Here is a 20,020-nt window from a genome sequence, read left to right as displayed (position 1 = left end):
CCCACCCCCGCTAACCTCCCCCTGCATAACGTACCTCGTTTCCCCTCGCCCAAGATACAATTTCCCCCTCTGCACAGCTATTCTCTCTCCCTTCGCATTCCGGAGTTCTTGCTTCAGGGTCCCGAGGTCGATTTCTAGGGGGGAGGGGTTCTGCACTTGCATTGTGTTTGTGAATGTGCCTGCTGGGGAAATGGTTGTGGAGAGCATGGTTGTGAGGGGACCGGACATGCCCGTTAGGTGAACGTCTTTCGCGTATGTTATTTTGGCAGAGAGGAATAGTGCTTTGATGGTCGAGGACCCGTTTGTGAGATGTAGGGTTAGTGAGGAGTCGTTCATAACTAGATGGATGATACTGTATTAGCTTGGAATACTTTAACGTGCATCTCATCGAGATGAGGGATTTGAGTTGGATATACATCAAATTAGATTTTGATTGGGGATAAATGTGATATGATATGATATAGTAATTAAACAAATTGTACATACTAGATTTATTAAACGCCACAAACGCATCCATATCCACAATCTCAATTCTTTGCTCAGCAACCGTGATTGTTGTCCCTGCCGAGCTGGTTTTTATCTCGGGGAGGTTTAGGGTACCGAAACATCCAGCGTTTCCGCTCATAGAGAGGGTCATGGGGGTCATGGTTGCGCCGATTGGACCTGTGTTGGCTACTTGGCATACCAGCGACATGAGGAAGGAAGTTTTGGTTGCGTCTGTGATTTTGATGGATGTTATCTCTAGGGTTGAGTTGTTGACGATTGCTTGGGTGATTGCGTTCATTTTGCGGGTTTGAATGGGTGGGTTGAAGTTCGTTGTATGTAAGGTATGTATTAAAAACGGCTTGAGAGACACTTATTTGTGAGAGTAGTTATACCTACCCCGCGATTGTATTCTCTTTGCTCATTCTATCATGTACTGTACCAAGGAAAATGTATTATACACGTGCCTAGCTATCTATGTAACAGCCTGGTAAGGTTGTAAATGCGGCAGTGGCACAGAAATCATACCAAGGTTGTTACCGAGTACGAAAACGGTTACCTAGAGCTACCTAGACGAGATGTAGAAAAGGGGGGCCATCGTATTCGTCAAAATGCGGGGCAGCGTAACCCCCCGCCTCGGCAAAGACCCACTCCACGCTGAACCCGTTGGAAAAGGCTTGGGCGAGAGATTTTAACTCTGATATTGGTTTCCCAAAGGAGTAGAAATAGTTGCCGCGTTGCATATGTCGGCACATATTGGATTGCAATTGCGTATATCTTCAAAGCTGCAAAAGCTTCTGCCTTAAAATGGGCTGGAATGACGTTCCTTCACCCAATCACTTGTTAATCGCTTTTAGCTTGATTACGTTGACAATCTTTGCCAATGTGAGAGTGGTCCAAGTAGTGCGGGGGTGGATGCCGAGGAATGATTACTGGTATTTTCATGTGTTAAAGTTTTAAAGTTTTAATGGAACGAAAGTGTTTTATATGTATATATATATATATATATGCTTCATATACTGTACTCTGTATTTCACACCCACTGTCCAGAAAACCCATTTATCTTAGTCCCAACATATAATAGCTATCATGCAAGCAACCCGTAACTCCAAAGACTCCATGACATCCACCTGGCGCGAAGGCGACAAAACCGAATGGACAATCCATCACTGGATGTACGAAGTCCTCGGAATTCACCCTACCACCATCGGCAAACCCATCCCAGTGCACAGCAAAGACGACAAGATCCCCTTTGTCCCCAATTGGACCCACCAGCGCTGGGTGCTTGTCCACGCATTCATCCCACTCGCCCTGCAACAAATCTATATCTACTACACAGGCCACAACTTCTCATCGATAGCAGCGTTTTTCTTCTACACCATTGCCCTAAAAGCTATCGCCATAAAAGAACTTCAACTACTGCGTCGTCAGGGTCACATGTATGGGTTCCTAGACGGCGACGCTCATCCGCGCGACCAAGTTCCCGACCACAGTGTGCTGAAAGCCCTGCGCTCCCTATCCATCACCTCCGCCATCCGGCCGCTCTTCACCATAATCCTCACCTACCATACCGCTCTCGGCCCCTCATCGATAAACTGGTTATTCCTGCCTTTAGAGATAGGACTGTACCAAATCGTGCTCGATTTCTGGTTTTACTGGTACCATAGACTTATGCACGAGGTAGAGGGATTGTGGAAATACCACCGCACGCACCACCTGACCAAACACCCGAACGCCCTGCTCACGCTGTACGCAGACCACGAGCAAGAGTTCTTCGACATAGCCGGGATCCCACTGCTCGCGTACTTCAGCATGCGGGTGCTCGGCATGCCGATGGGGTTCTACGAGTGGTGGGTATGTCAGCAATACGTGATATACACGGAACTGGCCGGACATAGTGGACTACGCTTGTATTCGACGCCGCCTAGTACGCTGCACTGGCTGCTGAGGATGTGGGGGCTGGATTTGGTGATTGAGGACCATGATTTGCATCATAGAAGGGGCTGGAAGAAGAGCGGGAATTATGGGAAGCAGACTAGAGTTTGGGATAAGGTGTTTGGGACGATGGGGGAGAGGATTGAGAGTACGAAAGATAAGATTGATTATGGGAATACGGTTAGTATGCCGATGTGGTGATTGGGATTGGAAATTGCGTTTGCGCTTGAGCTGGAACTGGTGAAGGGGGAGAAGTATTCCGCGATGTGGTGGGGTTCAGATTAATTCAACTCAGCGTCGAGTACTGTTCTGAGCGGCACGTGAGAGCACCCTCGTTGCTCTGAGAGTGACGGCTGGTAGTGGCAGCCTACTCTCCTAGCTGTTATGAAAAACAAAAGAAAGCGCATACAAAGAGTAGATCTAGGTCTACTAGGATCTCGTTCTCGCGATTCTGCGACGACCACCTTGGGCAGATTTGTTGATCGCGTCCGTCTGGAGGGACAACGATAGGGGGCGCTCGCCTAGGGAGAATAGGTGGCTAATGAGGCCAGACAAGTGAAATGCTAAGAGCGACTTGATCTGGTGAGGATTTGTAACGCAGATAGAGATTCGGCCTGGCTATCAAGTAAAAAAAAAAAACAATGGTATCGTTTGTACGTAGCTTACGCTTTGAAACAAGGTCCAAAGAAAACTCTATCTCGTCTAGTAACGCCTTTCAACCTAGTCTATGCCTACTTCCCGTAAATCAATTTCTAAATTGTTGAAAACCCGCATGCCATTTCCTAAGGAGCGAAAGTAATCATTCTTTCATTCTTCCCGCTCCTCCAACTCTCTCAACTTCTCTTCTTGTATGCGGGCAATGTGGGTATACCTAATACTCCACAAGCTTATAGCAAGTCCAAGCACACACGCTGCCACAGTAACAAGATAGGCACTGCGATAACACGCCAATCCCTCAGTACACACGCGTTCCCCATCTTTGTTAACGATGCTGTGATGATCGTATACCATTCCGTAAAACAAATTAAAAACATTCCCGCTTATGACGGGACTTAGCGTCATGCATCCCCAGTTTGTGGACATTCCATGTATGCCAAAGGCTTCAGCGACGAGGGATGGGAAGCAGCCAAAGAGGAAGCCGTATGCTAACCCAGTGAAAGATGAGACGATGACTAGTTGGTGAGGGTTTGTGATGTTAAGCGCCGCGAATTGAGCGATGAGGAAGACGACGGCGGCGAGGGTTAGGCACCATAGTCGAGAAGCGCGGAGGACTTTGTGAAGGAAGTCGGACCCAACGCCTATAAGTGGTCAGCTTGATTTGTAACAAGAAGCGGGGGCTTCGTACCACTGAGAAGACGTCCGATAAAACTACAGACAGAGAGAATGGAGACGTGCATCGCCTGACGCTTCTGAACAAAGTCGTCGGTCACAGAATCATCGTAGTGGCGCCATAGGGCGTTGGCATCGTTGCCAATATTGCTATCACAAGTTAACGAGATATCATGAATAGATGGACATAACTTACTTTATAGTCATCAGGCCAATTCCCGTGAGAATTCCCATCAATGAGAATAATTGCCAAAACTCGAGCATGGAAAGCATTTGAAGACCCCGAATATCTACACGATGGGCATGATCCTTAATAAAAATTTCTTCAGATACCACGCCATCACCACGGACTGAGGAGGAGGAGGATTTGGACATCAAGGAGGAAGTCTCGTCTGTTTCGGATGTGGGGTTCAAGTCCTCGTCAGGTGCTTCGACTTCTACGTGATGTTGATTTAGGGCGTCTCCTTGGTCGAGGTGCTCTACTACAAATTTGGACGTACCTGGTTCTGGCTCTAATGCGTGCTCTCGTCGGTGCTTGCTATCCTCCGACTTTGTTTTGTGTAATCGATTGCCTGACGGAACGGCGCTGTAATGAGAGTGTGGTAGTACCCGGAGGAAGAAGAAAGAGACAAATACCAGCCCAAAAGTTCCACAGGCCAATAGAAAGAGAAAGTCTCCAGTACTTCCTGGCATTACAAACTGCTTGAACATCGAGAAGAAAAAGGCACTTAAACCGAATGCCGCCAGGGGAAACCCTGTAGCCGTCCCTCGATGGTGAGGCCAGTTCAACGCAGATGTCTTGACTGCAGCAGCAAAAGCTGCACAACCGCCCAGACCGGTAAAGTATGAGAACATGCACAGTATTGGTACTGGCATAGATTCGAATCCTCTATCGTATGCTTGGTGTAGGGGAAAGTAGCCCGCGGCGAGTAGGACGGCGCCCACCATAGTAGCAATTCGTGGTCCTTTTGCGTCGACCAACATGCCAATAGGTATTCCCAGCGAATACATGCCCAGGTTGGCAGACAATCCCTATCTATGTCAGTGAATGATCAATAACTGGGGTGGGGGGGGATGCTCTTACAATCATGTTCTGCTGGGTTGACGAGAGCTTGAGCTTCTCGGCGAATTGAGGACCCCATGCCGAATACACATACTGATATTGTCAGAACTAGCTGCTGCAAGTCAAAGTGAGCGAACATACATTGGTTCCGCAGGCCAACGAGATACAGGTTGCTGCAATACTCGAGACAATCCTCGCGGTGAGGTGCGACCTGTCCGACATGATGATAGCTGGAAGGGAAGGGTGGGATTGGAATGTAGTCGAGGTGTCCGTTTCAGTTCTTGATCATTGCGGATGGAGTGGATGTGGAGCTGGATTCCTCAAGATTGAAAAGCCATCGCCACTCGGTTTGGGAGATTCTGATGGTGCACAGGAGGGAGCTGAAGATGAAGAAGGTTGGTTGAACGATGTGTGTGGAACAAGAAGGAGTAAGTGGAGGTGACAATGTGACGATGCGTCGCCATACTCCATAATATTCAGAGGATCCTAGCATTCCGTTATCTGCTTATCGGGTAAGTAAGGGTAATGGTAGTAGGCTCGGCTCGGTAGGGTAGGGATAGGATGATCGCGGAAAATCGGCATTTACCATTCACGGCCTAGCGTAAACCTCAATAACTACGCAGCCGCATCGCCTCCACCATCAACAGCAAACTAACTGCTAAACACCACCTTGCCTTGCTCTGAAGCATTCATTGCGCATCTCTATCAGACAATATCCAACATTATGGGTGCTCTACTATCAATCCCATTGTTAGCCATACCCAGCGTAGGCACAGTAAGTCCTCTTCACAACTCAGCTGTTACTAGCCACTGACATCCCCCAGCTCTTGACATTCGGAGCAAGCTGTTGCGGTGCAGCTACTTGCTCAGCAGTATGTAGTGCTTGTGGTAAATGTGGGAATAGGTTAGTAGTTATACAGGCATATACATACATCTTACCCTCATACTGACTACTGCCTAGCGTTGCCACTCGTATCGCATATGCCCTCATCCTCCTCGTCAACTCGATACTATCATGGATTATGCTCACGCCATGGGCCATCAAGAAACTACAGCATTTGACCCTGGATTATATGGAGATCAAGTGTCCTGATGGGGACTGCTATGGATGGGTCGCAATACACCGCATCAACTTTGCGCTCGGCGTCTTCCACATGATAATGGCCGTCCTATTGTTAGGAGTCAACTCTTCCAAGAATCCTCGAGCTGCCATACAGAATGGATTCTGGGGCCCTAAAATTATCGCCTGGTTGGCTTTAATCGTCGTCTCGTTCCTGATACCCGAAGCGTTTTTCATGGTCTGGGGAAACTATATCGCTCTTATTGGGGCTACGCTCTTTTTACTACTCGGCCTGATCCTCCTTGTCGACCTGGCGCATACATGGGCGGAGTACTGTCTTGAGCAGATTGATGCAACTGATTCTCGGGCCTGGAGAGGAATCTTGATTGGATCAACGCTGGGAATGTACGCTGCTTCGTTGGCTATGACAATCGTCCAGTACTACTTCTTCGCCGGCCATGACTGTTCTATGAACCAAGCTGCTATCTCAATCAACTTGATACTCCTCATCATTGTCTCGGCGGTCTCCGTTCATCCTGCCATCCAGGAGTACAACCAGAAAGCTGGCCTTGCACAATCCGCAATGGTCGCAGTCTACTGCACCTATCTGACCATGTCCGCTGTGTCTATGGAGCCAGATGATAAGAACTGCAACCCTCTCATTCGTGCGCAGGGTACAAGAACCACCTCGATTATCATTGGTGCTATTGTCACCATGTTCACAGTCGCCTATACCACGACCAGAGCTGCTACGCAAGGAGTTGCTCTTGGGGGCAAGGGCAAGAGCATCAGACTGCCAGAAGATGATGAGCATGACTTGGTCACCCAGCAACCAGACAGCCGCCGTGAAATGCGCGCGGCGGCTCTCCGCCAAGCTGTTGAGGAAGGAAGTCTTCCAGCAGATGCCCTTTTGGACGATGACGATGATGAAAGCGACAGCGGTAACACCGCGAAAGACGACGAGAGAAGTTCGACACAGTACAGCTACGCACTTTTCCATATAATCTTCTTCTTGGCGACTACCTGGGTCGCCACACTCCTTACCATGAACATTGAGGAATCGACAAAGGACGGAAACGACTTTGCACCTGTTGGAAGGACATACTGGGCCAGTTGGGTCAAGATTGTTAGCGCTTGGGTTTGTTACGGTATCTACACCTGGACCCTTGTGGCACCTATTGTGCTTCCCGACAGATTCGAATAAGCGGATCAGAAAACGTTTTCTATTGATTAGTGTACTTTAATTGTTACTGTATTTGTTCAGGCATGGAGTTATGATGGGCTTTCTGGGCCGAGTTGCATTGCATATGGATATGAATAAGACATGGTCTCGATATCTCCTCTTGCAAACTTTGCAGGTGACTGATCTAATATGCGCCTATCTTCCGCTCTAACGCCTATCTCCACAAACTAACCACAGAGCGCCACTAAGTATATATCTCAGCTGTGCTTTCTTTACGTTACTGTGGTAGAAATTGAGATCGTGTATAGTAAAAGTGGGGAGATCTCATATTACCTACCTACGTATGCTTGTAGGTAGAGCATATCATGTGGCACGGAGTAACGGAGTACGAAGCTTATTTCACCCACATTTACAGGGATGCTGCAGGGAAGGCACGAAGCTTGACCGATGGCCCGCATCGGTGGCTCGGGTGGTTACGCAGAAGCTTCCAACCAGCTTTTTGTGGCTTGTACATCACTCGCGCGCTCCGCAATCTTCTGTCTGCACTCTCATTCCTTCTTCTGTACATATATACATGGTCCATATTTTCCCCATTTAGTAATATATGTTTTCGTCTGTCATCCGTGAATAAAGAGTCCAGCGGGATTTTTTTGGAGCAGCTACCAGGAGACTGAATCGAGTATCTACACAACAAACTCAATAATTACACTGCAGAACCCACTCTCTTCGATCCAGTAAAATACCTAGGCATTGGAACCGGGTGTGCTGGCCAGGTTCATGATGCATAGATTCGCAGTCTGGAATCGACAAAGCCAGGGCGCTCAAGGACAATAACCACAATGGCGGAAAACTCGGGAGTGGCGACAGAACGGAGCGACGACAATGCTTTGACGAGCCGCTTCACAGATGATATCAACAGGAGTACGAGCAGTTCGAATACACTAGAGAGAGAAGATCCGATAACTCGGGTTGGGAGGTTCAAGTTGAGGGGGAAGACGGATGATTTACCTCAGTGGGTTCTCCTGTACCTACATTGCTTTGAAGGAGAGCGAAGGCTGACAACTCATTTATAGAGACTGGTGGTTTGCATCAACCGCCATTCCCCTCCTAGCTGCAACACTTGGGCCCTTAGCCAACGTTCTATCCATCGCAGCCCTAGTGTCCAAATGGCGGGTCACCCTCCCAGACAACGGTCAGCTACCCGAAGGAACGGATGATGCTGGCATAGATATACCCGATCCACACTGGGAGATTGTTCTGAATGCCGTATCCCTAGGCCTTGGATATTTCGGCAACTTCTGCCTTCTGCTGAACTTCACAAGACGTGTTCGATATATCATTGCGCTTCCCGCTACAATTATAAGCTGGTACATGGCTACGGGCATTCTGATTAGTATTATTGTGGCTATGAATAAATATGTACCGCCCGTTAGGCCAGGAGAAACGTATTCTCAGGGCTTCTGGCACGCTATTATTGCTGCCTCGCTATATCTAATTGGCTCGATGATTCTGATGGTCAACATGCTGGGGTACTTCTTAGGGCATTATCCTCAGCATTTTGAACTAGATGATGACCAACGGACGCTTATATTGCAGACCATGATGTTTTTCTTCTGGCTTGCCGGAGGCGCTGCTGTCTTTTCTAAAGTCTGCGGGTGGAACTATGCCGATGCCCTTTATTTCTGCGACGTCACTGTGCTGACTGTTGGCTTCGGTGATTTCGTTGGCAACAACAATGCTGGTAGGGGATTAGTCTTCCCTTATTCGGTTGGGGGTATCATATTCCTGGGTCTCATGATCAACAGTATCCGGAAATTCACATTAGGGATGTCCAAAGATAAAGTTATCAGGAAGCATCAACTCAAAGAGAGGCAGAAAACGTATGGCCGCTCAGTCACGAGTGAGAAAGAGCTTCGGGAGCGACTCGGCTTGCCTCCCCGCAGAGATCCAGTCTTAGATGTCCGGCGGTCTTCTTTTGCTCTCACCCGGAGGTCATCATCTGTTGCCTCCCTGAAGAATAGACGGGAGTCTCTCGAGCAATATGGTCATTTTGACATCCACGGGCGTAGTATTACCTTTCATGAAAAAAAGAAACCCACAGGAGGTGGTGGGCGCGGCGGTGCAGGCAGAAGGCACAAATCGCAACCGGCTCTCAGTCGCGACGCGAAAATGCAACAGCGAGCAGCAGGAAGAGGTCCTCAATCGCGACGCGCATATAAACGAGAGAAATTACTTATGCTGAAAGAGGAAAAGGATCGTTTCGATGCTATGAGGGACATACAAGCACGTACCCACAAGTTCGAGCAGTATTTCGCCCTTAGCATGTCTGCATTGGCATTTAGTATCCTCTGGTGCGTAGGCGCGGTGGTCTTTATGGTGGCTGAACGCCGCATTCAAAACATGTCCTATTTCGAATCTTTGTATTTCTGCTACGTCTCCCTTCTTACCATTGGCTACGGCGACTTCAGCCCCAAATCCAATGCCGGGAAACCATTTTTCGTCGTCTGGTCACTCATTGCTATCCCCACCATGACAATCCTTATCTCCGACATGGGCGATACTGTCGTGTCTGCAATCAACCGTGGCACTTTCACGGTTGCAGATTGGACGGTGATGCCGAAAGAGGGAATTTGGCGTGATTTTCTCGAAAGTCACCCTAAGCTTCGTTCGTGGTTGGAGCGGAAGACGAAAGAGCGGCAGGCGAAGAAGAGGGTTGAACATGGTTTTGAGCTACAGAATCCGGATGAGGAATCTACACTTGAAGGAAACGGGCACGGCAATAATCCCCTCACGCTGGAAAACCTAGCAGAGGAACGACCAGAAGCCACCGAACATGAGTTAGCGAGAAAACTCGCACTCGCTATTAAACGCACGGCGAATGATTTGCGCGTTGATCATGCGAAGAGATATACTTATGAGGAATGGGTTGAGTTCACGCGGCTGATCAAGTTTAGCAGCATGTCGCCACAGGAAGTGGAGCGCGAGGAAGATGAAGAAGGGCTCGTGGAGTGGGATTGGATTGGAGAGGATAGCCCGATGCTGGCAGATGTTACGGAGAGTGAGTGGGTGCTCGATAGGCTTTGTGAGAGTTTAAACAGGTATACCAGGAAGCAGGCGGCGGTATGTTCCCTTCTGCCCTGTTCACTCATCCACCGTCTCCAAATTAGATTCTAGCGGACTGATTGTTTTGATTAGAAGGCAAAACAACTCACACTTCAAGTCGACAATAAAGACTCTCACCACCATCATGGCCACGGCGACGAAAACCATTACGATCATCCCGAATACCCCGCACATCCCGGGCGCCGTCACCCAAACACTAATAGTCCGGTCCTGTCCCGTGGTCCTTCGGGCGATATCGAAGTCTTGCCTCTAAACAAGGCCCGCGAGCGAAACAAATATAAAGATAAAGAACCAGAGAGGATCATTAATATCAATAGGCAGCTTCCCAGTACTAGCGGCAGCGGTGAGAGTAGCGGGACTGCTGTAAATGATGGAGATGAGATTACTATGCTTGAGTAAGTAGGAAAGGAACCGCGGAAGGAGTTAGAGATTGGGACACCGGGACGCGAGGTTAGAGATTGGGCGTTCAAGGCTAATTGATGATGGGACGGGCAGGGGTATGTGAGGTGTTTACGGTTGGCGTTTTAGTGAGTTTTGGGTTTTGGTATATGGATTTTGGGCCAGGGGAGAACTATGATACTAGGGATATGGAATACAGGATGCCCTATTAGGGGAACGTACCTCCGTATATTTTCGGACTAGACACGATATAACAATAACAATAAATATTCTACAATAACTGGTTCTTGAGCACGGTAATAGTATTGCTATTAGTAAGAAGAGAGAGACTGGTTCTGGTAATGGGTCGGATGGGTGGTGTCGCTATACGGATGGATAGCTTTGCTGATGATGCTGCATATGCTAGAGAAAATGTCTATTAAATGAGGCAATGGTTTGGTCATTTTTCAGTTTGGAATGCTCATCCGAAGATCATAGCTTGTATATTACCGAAATATACAAAGCGATGAGACCGCGTACTTCTATTAAGATCGCACTCTCCATATTGCATCAGCCACCTTAGCCACTTTCGCCATCTGCCCAACATCATGCACCCTTACAATATCCGCACCCCCCTGTATAGCAGCCGCCACCGCAGCAGCAGTTCCCCAAACCCTATCTTTAGGATTCCTCACATCGGTCAGGGTGCCTATAAACCGCTTCCTACTCGCGCCCACGAGCCACGGCAACCCTTGCAAGCCAGGCCAGTCACGCAGCTCATCCAAGCGACGCAGTATCTCCACCGCGTGCAAATTCGACTTCGCGAATCCGATTCCTGGGTCTAGGATTATGCGCCAGCGACGGATGCCCGCTGCTTCTGCTTCTTGCACGCGGGCTAGGAGCTCGGTGGCGATGCTGGGGATTAGACCGTCGGGCGAGTAGGTGGTGTAGATACTTTGCTGCATGGTGGTGGGGGTGCCGCGCATGTGCATGAGGATGACGGTTTTTCCTAGCCGTGCCATGAGGGGGAGCATGTCGGGGTCCATGGCCCCGGCGGAGATGTCGTTGATGATATCGGCGCCTGCGTTTACGGCTGCTTCGGCGACAGAGGCGCGGTATGTGTCGATGCTGATTAAGCCGTTGAAATCGGGGGACTTTTTGAGTAATTTGATTGGGGGTATGGCTCGAGATATCTCTATTATCGCTTTGACTTCTTTGTTGTTTGGCGCGCTTGATTGGCCCCCGACGTCGATGATTGTGGCACCGCGGGTAGCGGTGAGTTTAGCTGTCTCTTCGAGGTTTGGGAGCATCAGTTCTTTGTTGTGAGAACCGATACCTTTATTGGAGAAAGAGTCTGGTGTGAAGTTCATGATTGCCATTATCTGAGTCTTGCGCTCGGAGGACAAAGCTCGGATTGGTATATGCGAGTCTCCCAAAGCAGTGAGAGTAGTCGTCTCGGATGTGGGTGGTGGAAGGGCGTTTAGATAGTCCACTGTGGTTTTCCACGGCGATGCAGGGTTTAAAGCCTTTGCTGGAACGAGCCTAGAAAGGGTTAACATCAAGTTGATAGAGAAGGGGAAACTTCATCTTACTCTGCGAGTGGCCGTAATACGAATTCTCGCTCTAACATGAGTGCGTGAGGGATTTTCAACCTCTCATGGTCTACCACTTCATCGTCGTAGAGTAAGATATCAAGATCGATGTTGCGAGGACCCTTGTCAATCAACTTTTTTCGGCCAAGAAAGCGCTCGATACCCTGAAGGGTATCTAGAAGCTCGATTGGCCCAAATACAGTTTGAACCTATCATAATGGTCAGATCTATTTGAAAATGACATCTCTATGGACTGGAGTTGAAGGCCGTGGTTCATCGAGTCCTTCGTGTCACGTGTGTGAAATGGGGGCTGAAAACTCACTTCGCAAACACCATTGGCGAATTTGTCTTGATCGGGCACATACATAGGCTCTGTTTCCCAAAGACTACTTGTTCTCAAGATCTTGATTCCTGCATTCGTCATTTCATTGCATGCTTGCTCGATCCAGTCTATCCGGTTTCCCATATTACTCCCAAAGGCAATGTATGCTAGGTGGGGTTCTGCTTCTGCTCGTGTGAGTTCAATCGGCTCGGTTGAGAAGACCTGGGAGTTGGGGAGGGTATGCTGAGTCCAGCTTGAGATTGCAGTCTTCACATCCTGGGCCAGAGAACTTTCATGCCGCCTCGAGGGCAAGGAGGTCAAGTTGTCGATGCCGCCTCTGGGCGATTGTGTTGGACGGACATAGCTCGATGCCAAGGCTCTCACCTTAAGATGAGGTCTTGGGTATATTCTTCTCATTGACCACCAATATTAAATAGTATAATCTGGAAGTCTTTCATTGATATTGATAATGTAGAGTTACGAGGATGATTTTAGATCATATTAGTCAGCAGACATCACGTGTGCTTAGTAGTCCCAATAAGGCAAGGTAGACTAACGTAGTCACATGAGGGAGGCTAAGGTACGTATTCCGCCAAGGCCGAGGCAACTTCCCCAGATAGATCATGGTTGCCGGTGCTAGTCGCTAGTCGAAAGTCCCTCTTTCCTTCTGATAAATCCCCTCACACATTCTATTTGATTCCCTTCAGTCCTTCTTCATTACTTGTTCGGTACTCTTTCATACACATTCTCTTGCAAGCAACTCCTCCTTTGTTGCTAATCACGACAACCATATCCGTCAAACAAACACAACATCAACACCATGGCTTCCCCACGTATGTATCACATGCAAGTCCTGATTCTTCAGCATACGCATACTGACAAGAATGCCAGAACAACTCCGCACAACGGTCACTGACCTCCTCAAGATCAACCACCCCGTTCTTCTCGCTGGGATGAATGTCGCAGCTGGCCCCAAGCTTGCTGCAGCTGTCACAAATGCTGGAGGCCTCGGTGTCATTGGAGGAGTGGGCTACACACCAGATATGCTCCGGGAGCAAATCGCGGAATTGAAGTCGTATTTAACAGACAAGAATGCTCCTTTTGGTGTCGACTTGCTCCTCCCACAAGTTGGGGGCAGCGCACGGAAAACCAAGTAAGCTCTCACATGCCGAGGTGGCAAACCCTTGATTACAACACATTTGCTTACATTTCTCTTTTTTGCAGCTACGATTACACGAAAGGAAAACTTGGTGAGCTTACGGACATCATCATCGACAGCGGTGCTAAGCTCTTCGTCTCCGCCGTCGGAGTTCCTCCCAAGGCTGTTGTCGACCGTCTCCACAAGGCCGGTGTCCTATACATGAACATGATCGGACACCCAAAGCACGTTAAGAAATGCCTCGAGCTCGGTGTTGACATTATCTGCGCCCAAGGAGGTGAGGGAGGTGGACATACTGGTGATGTTCCTACAACGATTTTAATCCCAGCCGTTGTAGAACTTGTCAAGGGCAAGACCAGCCCAATGACTGGCAAGCCCGTTCAGGTTGTTGCTGCTGGTGGTATCTATAATGGACAGACTGTTGCTGCTGCTCTTATGTTGGGCGCCAGCGCTGTCTGGGTTGGAACTCGATTCATTTTGACTGATGAAGCCGGTGCACCAAAAGCACACCAGGAGGCAGTCCGTACTGCAGGCCATGATGACAACGTCCGAACCATTATCTTTACCGGGAGACCACTACGAGTACGGAATAACGCGTACATTACCAACTGGGAGGAGAACCGTGCGGCAGAGATCAAGGAGCTCACTAGCAAGGGTGTCATCCCAGTGGAGCACGACTTTGAAAATTTGGGTGATGATATTGACGATGATGTAAGTTGCATACATTTTAAGTATATGTGGATTACGATGTTAACATGGGACAGACAATGGACAATGCCCGCCCTTGGTTGATGGGTAAGGCTGCAGCGGTTGTCAACGAGAAGAAGAGCGCCAAAGCTGTTGTCGATGAGCTGGTTGGCGATGCAGTGGAATGGATCCACAAGGGAGAGAAGTTGGTTGCGAAGTTGTAGATGGAAATACGTCAATTTAGCGAGTTTAGGCCATTTGGAAAGTGTATATATTAGACTGGTTATTGCATTTTCAGTGCCTAGGTGGCATTATCATGAAATATATTTCCGTTTGACAGAGTCTTTATATCTTCATACTCAAGTGAGTGATTTGGCAAGGTGGCTTCGTCATTTGTTTATTAGAAGAGAGAGCAAGATGGAAAACCTGCTTCAGGAGCCTTGTTCGCAGACTTGATATATGATTGTCGCTTAATACAGGATGTGTTCTCATCTGTGCAGTTCGTATGATATACTAAGTGTGGTGTCTGGTGCGTGGTGTGTGTATATTCAACTATCATACGACGAATTTCCTATTATCATGAGCTTTAGGTTGCGAGCTCGTCCGATTTATTTTTCTTGGAATATTGATTTCGGGCAAGCTGAATCTCGTTATTTTACCTAATTGTCAAAAGTTTCATCGTTCAGTGGCCTACGCAACATAGCTTCTTAATAGATGAATCAAGTCGTGGAGGCAGTACAATAGGAAAGAATATATATACCAATATTTCTCGAATGGAAAATCTGTGCGACGCAATCTTCTCGGCGCAACCTTGGTCTTTGATTTTCGTGGCAGAATCGGAGGCCCCAGCTTCGCCGTGCCGAACGAAGTCTTTGAAATTTGTTTCGGAAAGACCGTTATTTTTCGAGAAGAGATGGGCATGGATGCCCTCTCCATTCGCGACCTGCGGTCATGATATTCACATGGTGTGTTGTCTCGCCGCTGCGGAAAGAAACTTCAGGCAAGCTCCGAAAAACATGGAGCGGATTCGGAAGGTTGATTGTGTTCTAAGAAGCTGAAGATAACCCCCACGGCAGCTTGTGTACTGGGTCAGCCCCTGATGGCGACGAAGTGAATGGCATGAAACAGGTCTTGGAGCAGGGTCAATCATGGCGGGTGCGAAATGTCTAAGATAACGATGTTCGGGAGTGGTGGTGGCCATGGAAATCATTGATCTGGCGGTAGCGCATGTGGGAGTATTCAGGTTGGGAAAGCTAAGCTGGGAACTGCTGATCATGTTACGATTGGGTGCAGAGCAGATTCAAAGTAAGAATCCCGAGGCACATATCAGGCAATATGGGACGAGACGTCAAGGCAGGGTAGGTTTGATTGGATATGTTCCAGTGACGGAGTTTTTGTCTCACAATGAGGACAGGAATAGATATATTGAGTGTGGCTGTTCTGTGACAGCGGAGACGGTAAACGCGAGAGATGTCTCTTGTATTTCCAGTCTCTGCTTGCGACGCACATCACTCTTACTTTTTCATGGATAGATTAGTTACTATACGTTTTCACGGTTGCTTATACTAGATTCTTTGTAACAGAGAAAAAACATGCAGCAAGAAACAGCAACCGGTCTATCTAAAACTGGATTGGTCATGCTTCTATCTCAATCATTCTTTCCAAACCTTGATCTGGTCGAAAGTCCTTGGCAACACTTCCATTTTAGGAAATACTTGAGGTAATGCCTAGACGTCAGATATTCCCCGCATTCTTTCCGCCACACCCCTCAACTAAGCTTAATCTAATGCGCGGTATCTTGACGACCCGTAAACTAGTATGACTCTCAACGATCAAGTAGATCTAATAGTACCCACTTATTTATCTCTGCCGAGGCTCTCCTTGCCTACACTTGAACACCTTCACCCATCATGATACATAAGTGTATGTGTCTCAAGTGTGACACCTCCTCTTAATTCTCCAATTGAATTGCTTGATTTACTAAGCCGAGGCTAAGAGGTGGAACGGCACGCCTGTTGACCAAGCTGAATGTGTCACTTTGAGGTTTTCGTAATATGGTCCTTTTCGGTTTCCAATTTGCGGTACTGTACGTAAATCATCCATTGACAGTAACCTTTCTTTTGATCACAATGCACCTGTAAGGAAATTCATTGTGCCCTTGAAAGTCGATTTCCGATTTTGTTTGGAAATGTTGAAGCTTTTCGCCGCTATATCAGGCTTTAACAGGCAAGTAGCCCCAGGTAGTACCAACCCGGAGATTTCTTTGACCGGGCCACTGATGTTGTACTTCTTGGTCATAAGTCCGTGACAGAAGAGGGGCAATAGTGTGTTGATTTTTTATTGGTTAGGAGCTCGAATTCAAGACGTCTCCTCGGCCTGGGGAGTATACAGCGCCATTCTGCTTCTTCACGTTTGCTTGATGATCTTTACAATCCTTGAACATATTACCTTGCTTCTTGCTTCACCCCGCAAATTGTAGAACGGTTCACGATGAGTTTTAAATTGAAGACTAAACAGGTCATTCGGCATTCCAATGGCGGGCAGGCTAGAGGTCGATATGGAGAGTATATCTATACCCGTGGTAACCTTTACTTTCCCCCCAGAAAGCTATTGTCCAACCTTAGCTGTTATATACTTCCTTCTTAGTTTCTTGGTCTTGTAAAATGAAGCCCACTATACTTTCTTTCGGCGCACTCGCGTCAGGCGTTGTTGCTTTCCCTACCGTCTTAGATCAGTTACAAAGATCTTCAGCGAATGAGAAAAGACTATTAGGGATTACTCCAGGCTTCAATGCCGCTGCACAGTATGTCTCAACGACAGGGGCTCATACGTTTGTTCCTCCAGATTTCGATGCTGGCGATGTTAGAGGCCCTTGTCCTGGATTAAATGCCATGGCAAATCATGGCTATTTGGTATGTCGGTATTTTTCAAGTGTTGATCAGCGTCTCGTTTCTAATACTTTATTGCAGCCTCATAATGGTGTTGGTGGTCATTTGGATTTCATCCAAGGCACACTTGACGTATTTGGCATGGCCGCAGACATGTCTGCTTTCCTTACCGTTGTGGGCGGCACGCTTGACGGTGACGGTCTATCCTGGTCAATCGGAGGACCTGTACCCAGCGCCCTCTCTCTAGGAGGACTTCTCGGAGAGCCACAAGGTATCAGTGGGTATGTCAGCCTGTTCCGGGAAAATTTGATTCCTTGCTGAAACAATTTAGATCCCACAATAAATACGAATCCGACGCATCTCCCACAAGGGGTGACTTGTACCTCAATGGAGACGACTACAAGCTCCAAATGGACCAGTGGGAAGACCTCTATGCTCGAGGCCAGGCCAATGGTGATAGCTATACTCTAGATGTGTTGAATGAATTCCGATCGGCCCGATGGGACTATTCTCTAAACAACAACCCGTACTTCTTCAACGGCCCTTTCACGGGTGTCCTTGTCGCCCCGGCCGCTTATGAATTCATCTACCGATTCATGGGCAACAAGTCCGCGGAAAACCCAGAAGGCTACCTCAACGGAGATGTCCTGATGTCCTTCTTTTCCATGACCAAGAATGACGACGGCTCCTTCACACATACCCCAGGCAACGAGCGCATCCCGGACAACTGGTACAAGCGCGCTATCGGTGACGAATACAGCATCCCACTTCTAGCCCTGGATACTGTTGCTGCAGCTCTCGAATACCCCAAGTTCCTCTCCGTGGGCGGGAACACCGGAACGGTCAACTCGTTCGTGGGGGTTCTGCCGGAAGATATCACGGAGGGGGTCTTCAACGCGGCGACACTGACGCAGGGGAATAACCTCGCTTGCTTCAGTATGCAGTTCCTGGCCCAAGCTGCGCCGGATTTGATCAAGGGCTCGGGCGTCATCTCTGATATTCTTGGCGCCGTGACCCGCTTGACTGGAGCTGTTTCGACAGCTATTTCGGGACTGTCTTGTCCTCAGTTGACACAGATTGACGAGAGTCAATTTGATCAGTTTCCGGGGTACTCGGAAATGAAGCCTGATGGAACTTATTAATGGAGGCGAGTTGATTCGCTTCAGGCTCGCAGAAGATGACGAATTCAAAATTGGAAGATGGTAGTATCAGATTGATTATGAGGATTTTATGATGACTGGTTGTTTACTATTCTATAATGAGTTTTGAGTAACATGTAGAGACTATACAAGCTTGAGATAATACATATATGAGATATACCAATCATTCTGCAGTATGACACAAGTCACATAAGAGTGGAGATCTAGTGGATGAAACTTTTCGATTACTTCGACTTGTTTCTGTCACTTACTCAATGATTCAAGCAAACAAATTAGACCACAGAACATCCTTCCTGATCCAGCAAAACAACGGTCGCCCACCGCAAACTACATTCTCTATAGACCAATACAGGACACCCTCGAGAGTTGGTCCAATTCCTTTATGTGCTCCACTTCCACTTATATATAGTGAGAAGGATTTCCTTTCAAGACGTTGGGGTTCTATATTGTCTTGTAATTATGCTAATAGATTTTGGGGCCAGATTACATACCCTTATCTTCACTACGTGGCTATGTAAGGCTCTTGTCTAGGGCATTGCTTGATAATCGGGCGTTCCCTAAACCCCCCTATCTTTCCGAACCTTATGGTTGGAGGGTGGAGAAAGAGGAGGGGTGTCAGTTCCGTCTTCTTTTCAAGCCATATGGTTCTGCCTCGTATTTGGCCATAAGGCTGTGGCATTGTTTCCAAGCCACTGCTGTGCCCTAGGTGAATCATTACCTCATCCGCTGGTGAGCCAGGTACAAGTCAACAATGGATGCATCCCACACCAGATATCGCCAATTGCAACAAAGGTATAAAGCTTAGCCCATCTGTCCGTATAATCGATTTCCAGCTTTGGGACTCGAACTTCTACTGCTGTCCGTACAACTTGCTGCTTCACATTCGAGTATCTCATTTGTATGATTGTATATGTTTTTAGGCTGCATAATACGTCGTTTAAATATGGCTAACAATACGCACTTCTTCCGACAGCGGGACTCGTGGCAATGGGGACAGTACCATTTCCTAGAGGATGAAAATCGCAACCCGGATGAGGAATTCGGAAAGACGGGGGCGAAAGCTTCTCATGCACTCAAAAACCTCTATCCATTAGCAGACTTGTCAAGTAAATTACTTGTTGCGGGGCCGCAGCCGGATCACTCCTTAGTATTATTGCTATCCTTTGGGTGTATGATGGCAGACCCAATCTATACCAAGCTTCCAACGTCACAAATGCGATGCATTCGCTGGCGAACTATATCACCACACAGATGCGTGCAAATGACTCCCTAATCAGCAAAATGCATCGTTGATCGCGGCGAATCAGGCAGTTAATGGCCACGTATGGGTCCAGAAGCAGTTCATCACGGTCCGCTGGGCTTGGCTGACTCTTCCAACTCTATCGCTCATACTTGCCTGTGGATTCCTGTTGGCTGCGTTTGTAAAAACTCGACAAAGTCGAGTGGGACTGTGGCAGTCTAGTCCGCTTATATTCCTCTTTCATGCTCAACTTCCAGATGAAGCTCGGAAAAGGGAGTGGAAGGTTGACGAGTTGAACACAGCAGATCAAATGGAGAGTGCCGCTGAGAAGTTGTGCATGAAAATAACGAATGGCGATGATGCACCGCTAGAAGTGTTCTTGAATAGTGCAGTACCGGGACGGGCGAGGGACATTTAG

At 48.0% G+C, this 20,020-nt stretch overlaps 9 protein-coding genes across 9 annotated transcripts; 6 read left to right on the top strand and 3 right to left on the bottom strand.

The window, feature by feature from the left end:
* Positions 1-36: 36 nt before the first annotated feature.
* LHYA1_G008049 (uncharacterized protein) lies at positions 37-784 on the bottom strand (the record flags this gene model as incomplete). The annotated part of the gene is made up of 2 exons (XM_031152970.1): positions 37-338; positions 487-784. Coding segments are annotated over 2 exons (600 nt in total), but the record flags the coding sequence as incomplete, so codon positions are not given.
* A 788-nt stretch (positions 785-1,572) lies between these two features.
* On the top strand, positions 1,573-2,619 carry vlmA (Fatty acid hydroxylase; the record flags this gene model as incomplete). Its single annotated transcript, XM_031152969.1, has 1 exon — positions 1,573-2,619. The coding sequence occupies one exon, from the start codon at positions 1,573-1,575 to the stop codon at positions 2,617-2,619; it is 1,047 nt and encodes a 348-aa protein (XP_031002747.1).
* A 606-nt stretch (positions 2,620-3,225) lies between these two features.
* YMR155W (uncharacterized protein) lies at positions 3,226-5,032 on the bottom strand (the record flags this gene model as incomplete). Its single annotated transcript, XM_031152968.1, has 5 exons — positions 3,226-3,716; positions 3,764-3,897; positions 3,944-4,779; positions 4,832-4,903; positions 4,952-5,032. 5 exons carry the CDS (start codon positions 5,030-5,032, stop codon positions 3,226-3,228), a joined length of 1,614 nt encoding a protein of 537 aa, XP_031002749.1.
* Positions 5,033-5,534: 502 nt separating this feature from the next.
* TMS1 (Membrane protein) lies at positions 5,535-7,074 on the top strand (the record flags this gene model as incomplete). The annotated part of the gene is made up of 3 exons (XM_031152967.1): positions 5,535-5,585; positions 5,635-5,714; positions 5,772-7,074. 3 exons carry the CDS (start codon positions 5,535-5,537, stop codon positions 7,072-7,074), a joined length of 1,434 nt encoding a protein of 477 aa, XP_031002742.1.
* Positions 7,075-7,892: 818 nt separating this feature from the next.
* On the top strand, positions 7,893-10,569 carry TOK1_0 (Outward-rectifier potassium channel; the record flags this gene model as incomplete). The annotated part of the gene is made up of 3 exons (XM_031152966.1): positions 7,893-8,065; positions 8,127-10,173; positions 10,249-10,569. Coding segments are annotated over 3 exons (2,541 nt in total), but the record flags the coding sequence as incomplete, so codon positions are not given.
* Positions 10,570-11,099: 530 nt separating this feature from the next.
* Positions 11,100-12,852, bottom strand: fol1_1 (Folic acid synthesis protein; the record flags this gene model as incomplete). The annotated part of the gene is made up of 3 exons (XM_031152965.1): positions 11,100-12,096; positions 12,147-12,355; positions 12,469-12,852. Coding segments are annotated over 3 exons (1,590 nt in total), but the record flags the coding sequence as incomplete, so codon positions are not given.
* A 436-nt stretch (positions 12,853-13,288) lies between these two features.
* LHYA1_G008043 (putative nitronate monooxygenase) lies at positions 13,289-14,538 on the top strand (the record flags this gene model as incomplete). Its single annotated transcript, XM_031152964.1, has 4 exons — positions 13,289-13,301; positions 13,360-13,621; positions 13,693-14,338; positions 14,392-14,538. The coding sequence occupies 4 exons, from the start codon at positions 13,289-13,291 to the stop codon at positions 14,536-14,538; spliced, it is 1,068 nt and encodes a 355-aa protein (XP_031002746.1).
* A 2,439-nt stretch (positions 14,539-16,977) lies between these two features.
* Positions 16,978-18,344, top strand: APO1_1 (Aromatic peroxygenase; the record flags this gene model as incomplete). Its single annotated transcript, XM_031152963.1, has 3 exons — positions 16,978-17,226; positions 17,284-17,483; positions 17,534-18,344. 3 exons carry the CDS (start codon positions 16,978-16,980, stop codon positions 18,342-18,344), a joined length of 1,260 nt encoding a protein of 419 aa, XP_031002745.1.
* A 961-nt stretch (positions 18,345-19,305) lies between these two features.
* Positions 19,306-20,020, top strand: LHYA1_G008041 (uncharacterized protein; the record flags this gene model as incomplete). The annotated part of the gene is made up of 2 exons (XM_031152962.1): positions 19,306-19,509; positions 19,640-20,020. The coding sequence occupies 2 exons, from the start codon at positions 19,306-19,308 to the stop codon at positions 20,018-20,020; spliced, it is 585 nt and encodes a 194-aa protein (XP_031002744.1).

Source organism: Lachnellula hyalina (assembly GCF_007821495.1).
Source record: "Lachnellula hyalina strain CBS 185.66 chromosome Unknown contig00153, whole genome shotgun sequence".
Lineage (NCBI taxonomy): Eukaryota > Fungi > Ascomycota > Leotiomycetes > Helotiales > Lachnaceae > Lachnellula > Lachnellula hyalina.
Note: the sequence above shows the minus strand (reverse complement) of the source record. Positions and strands in the feature narration are given on the sequence as shown.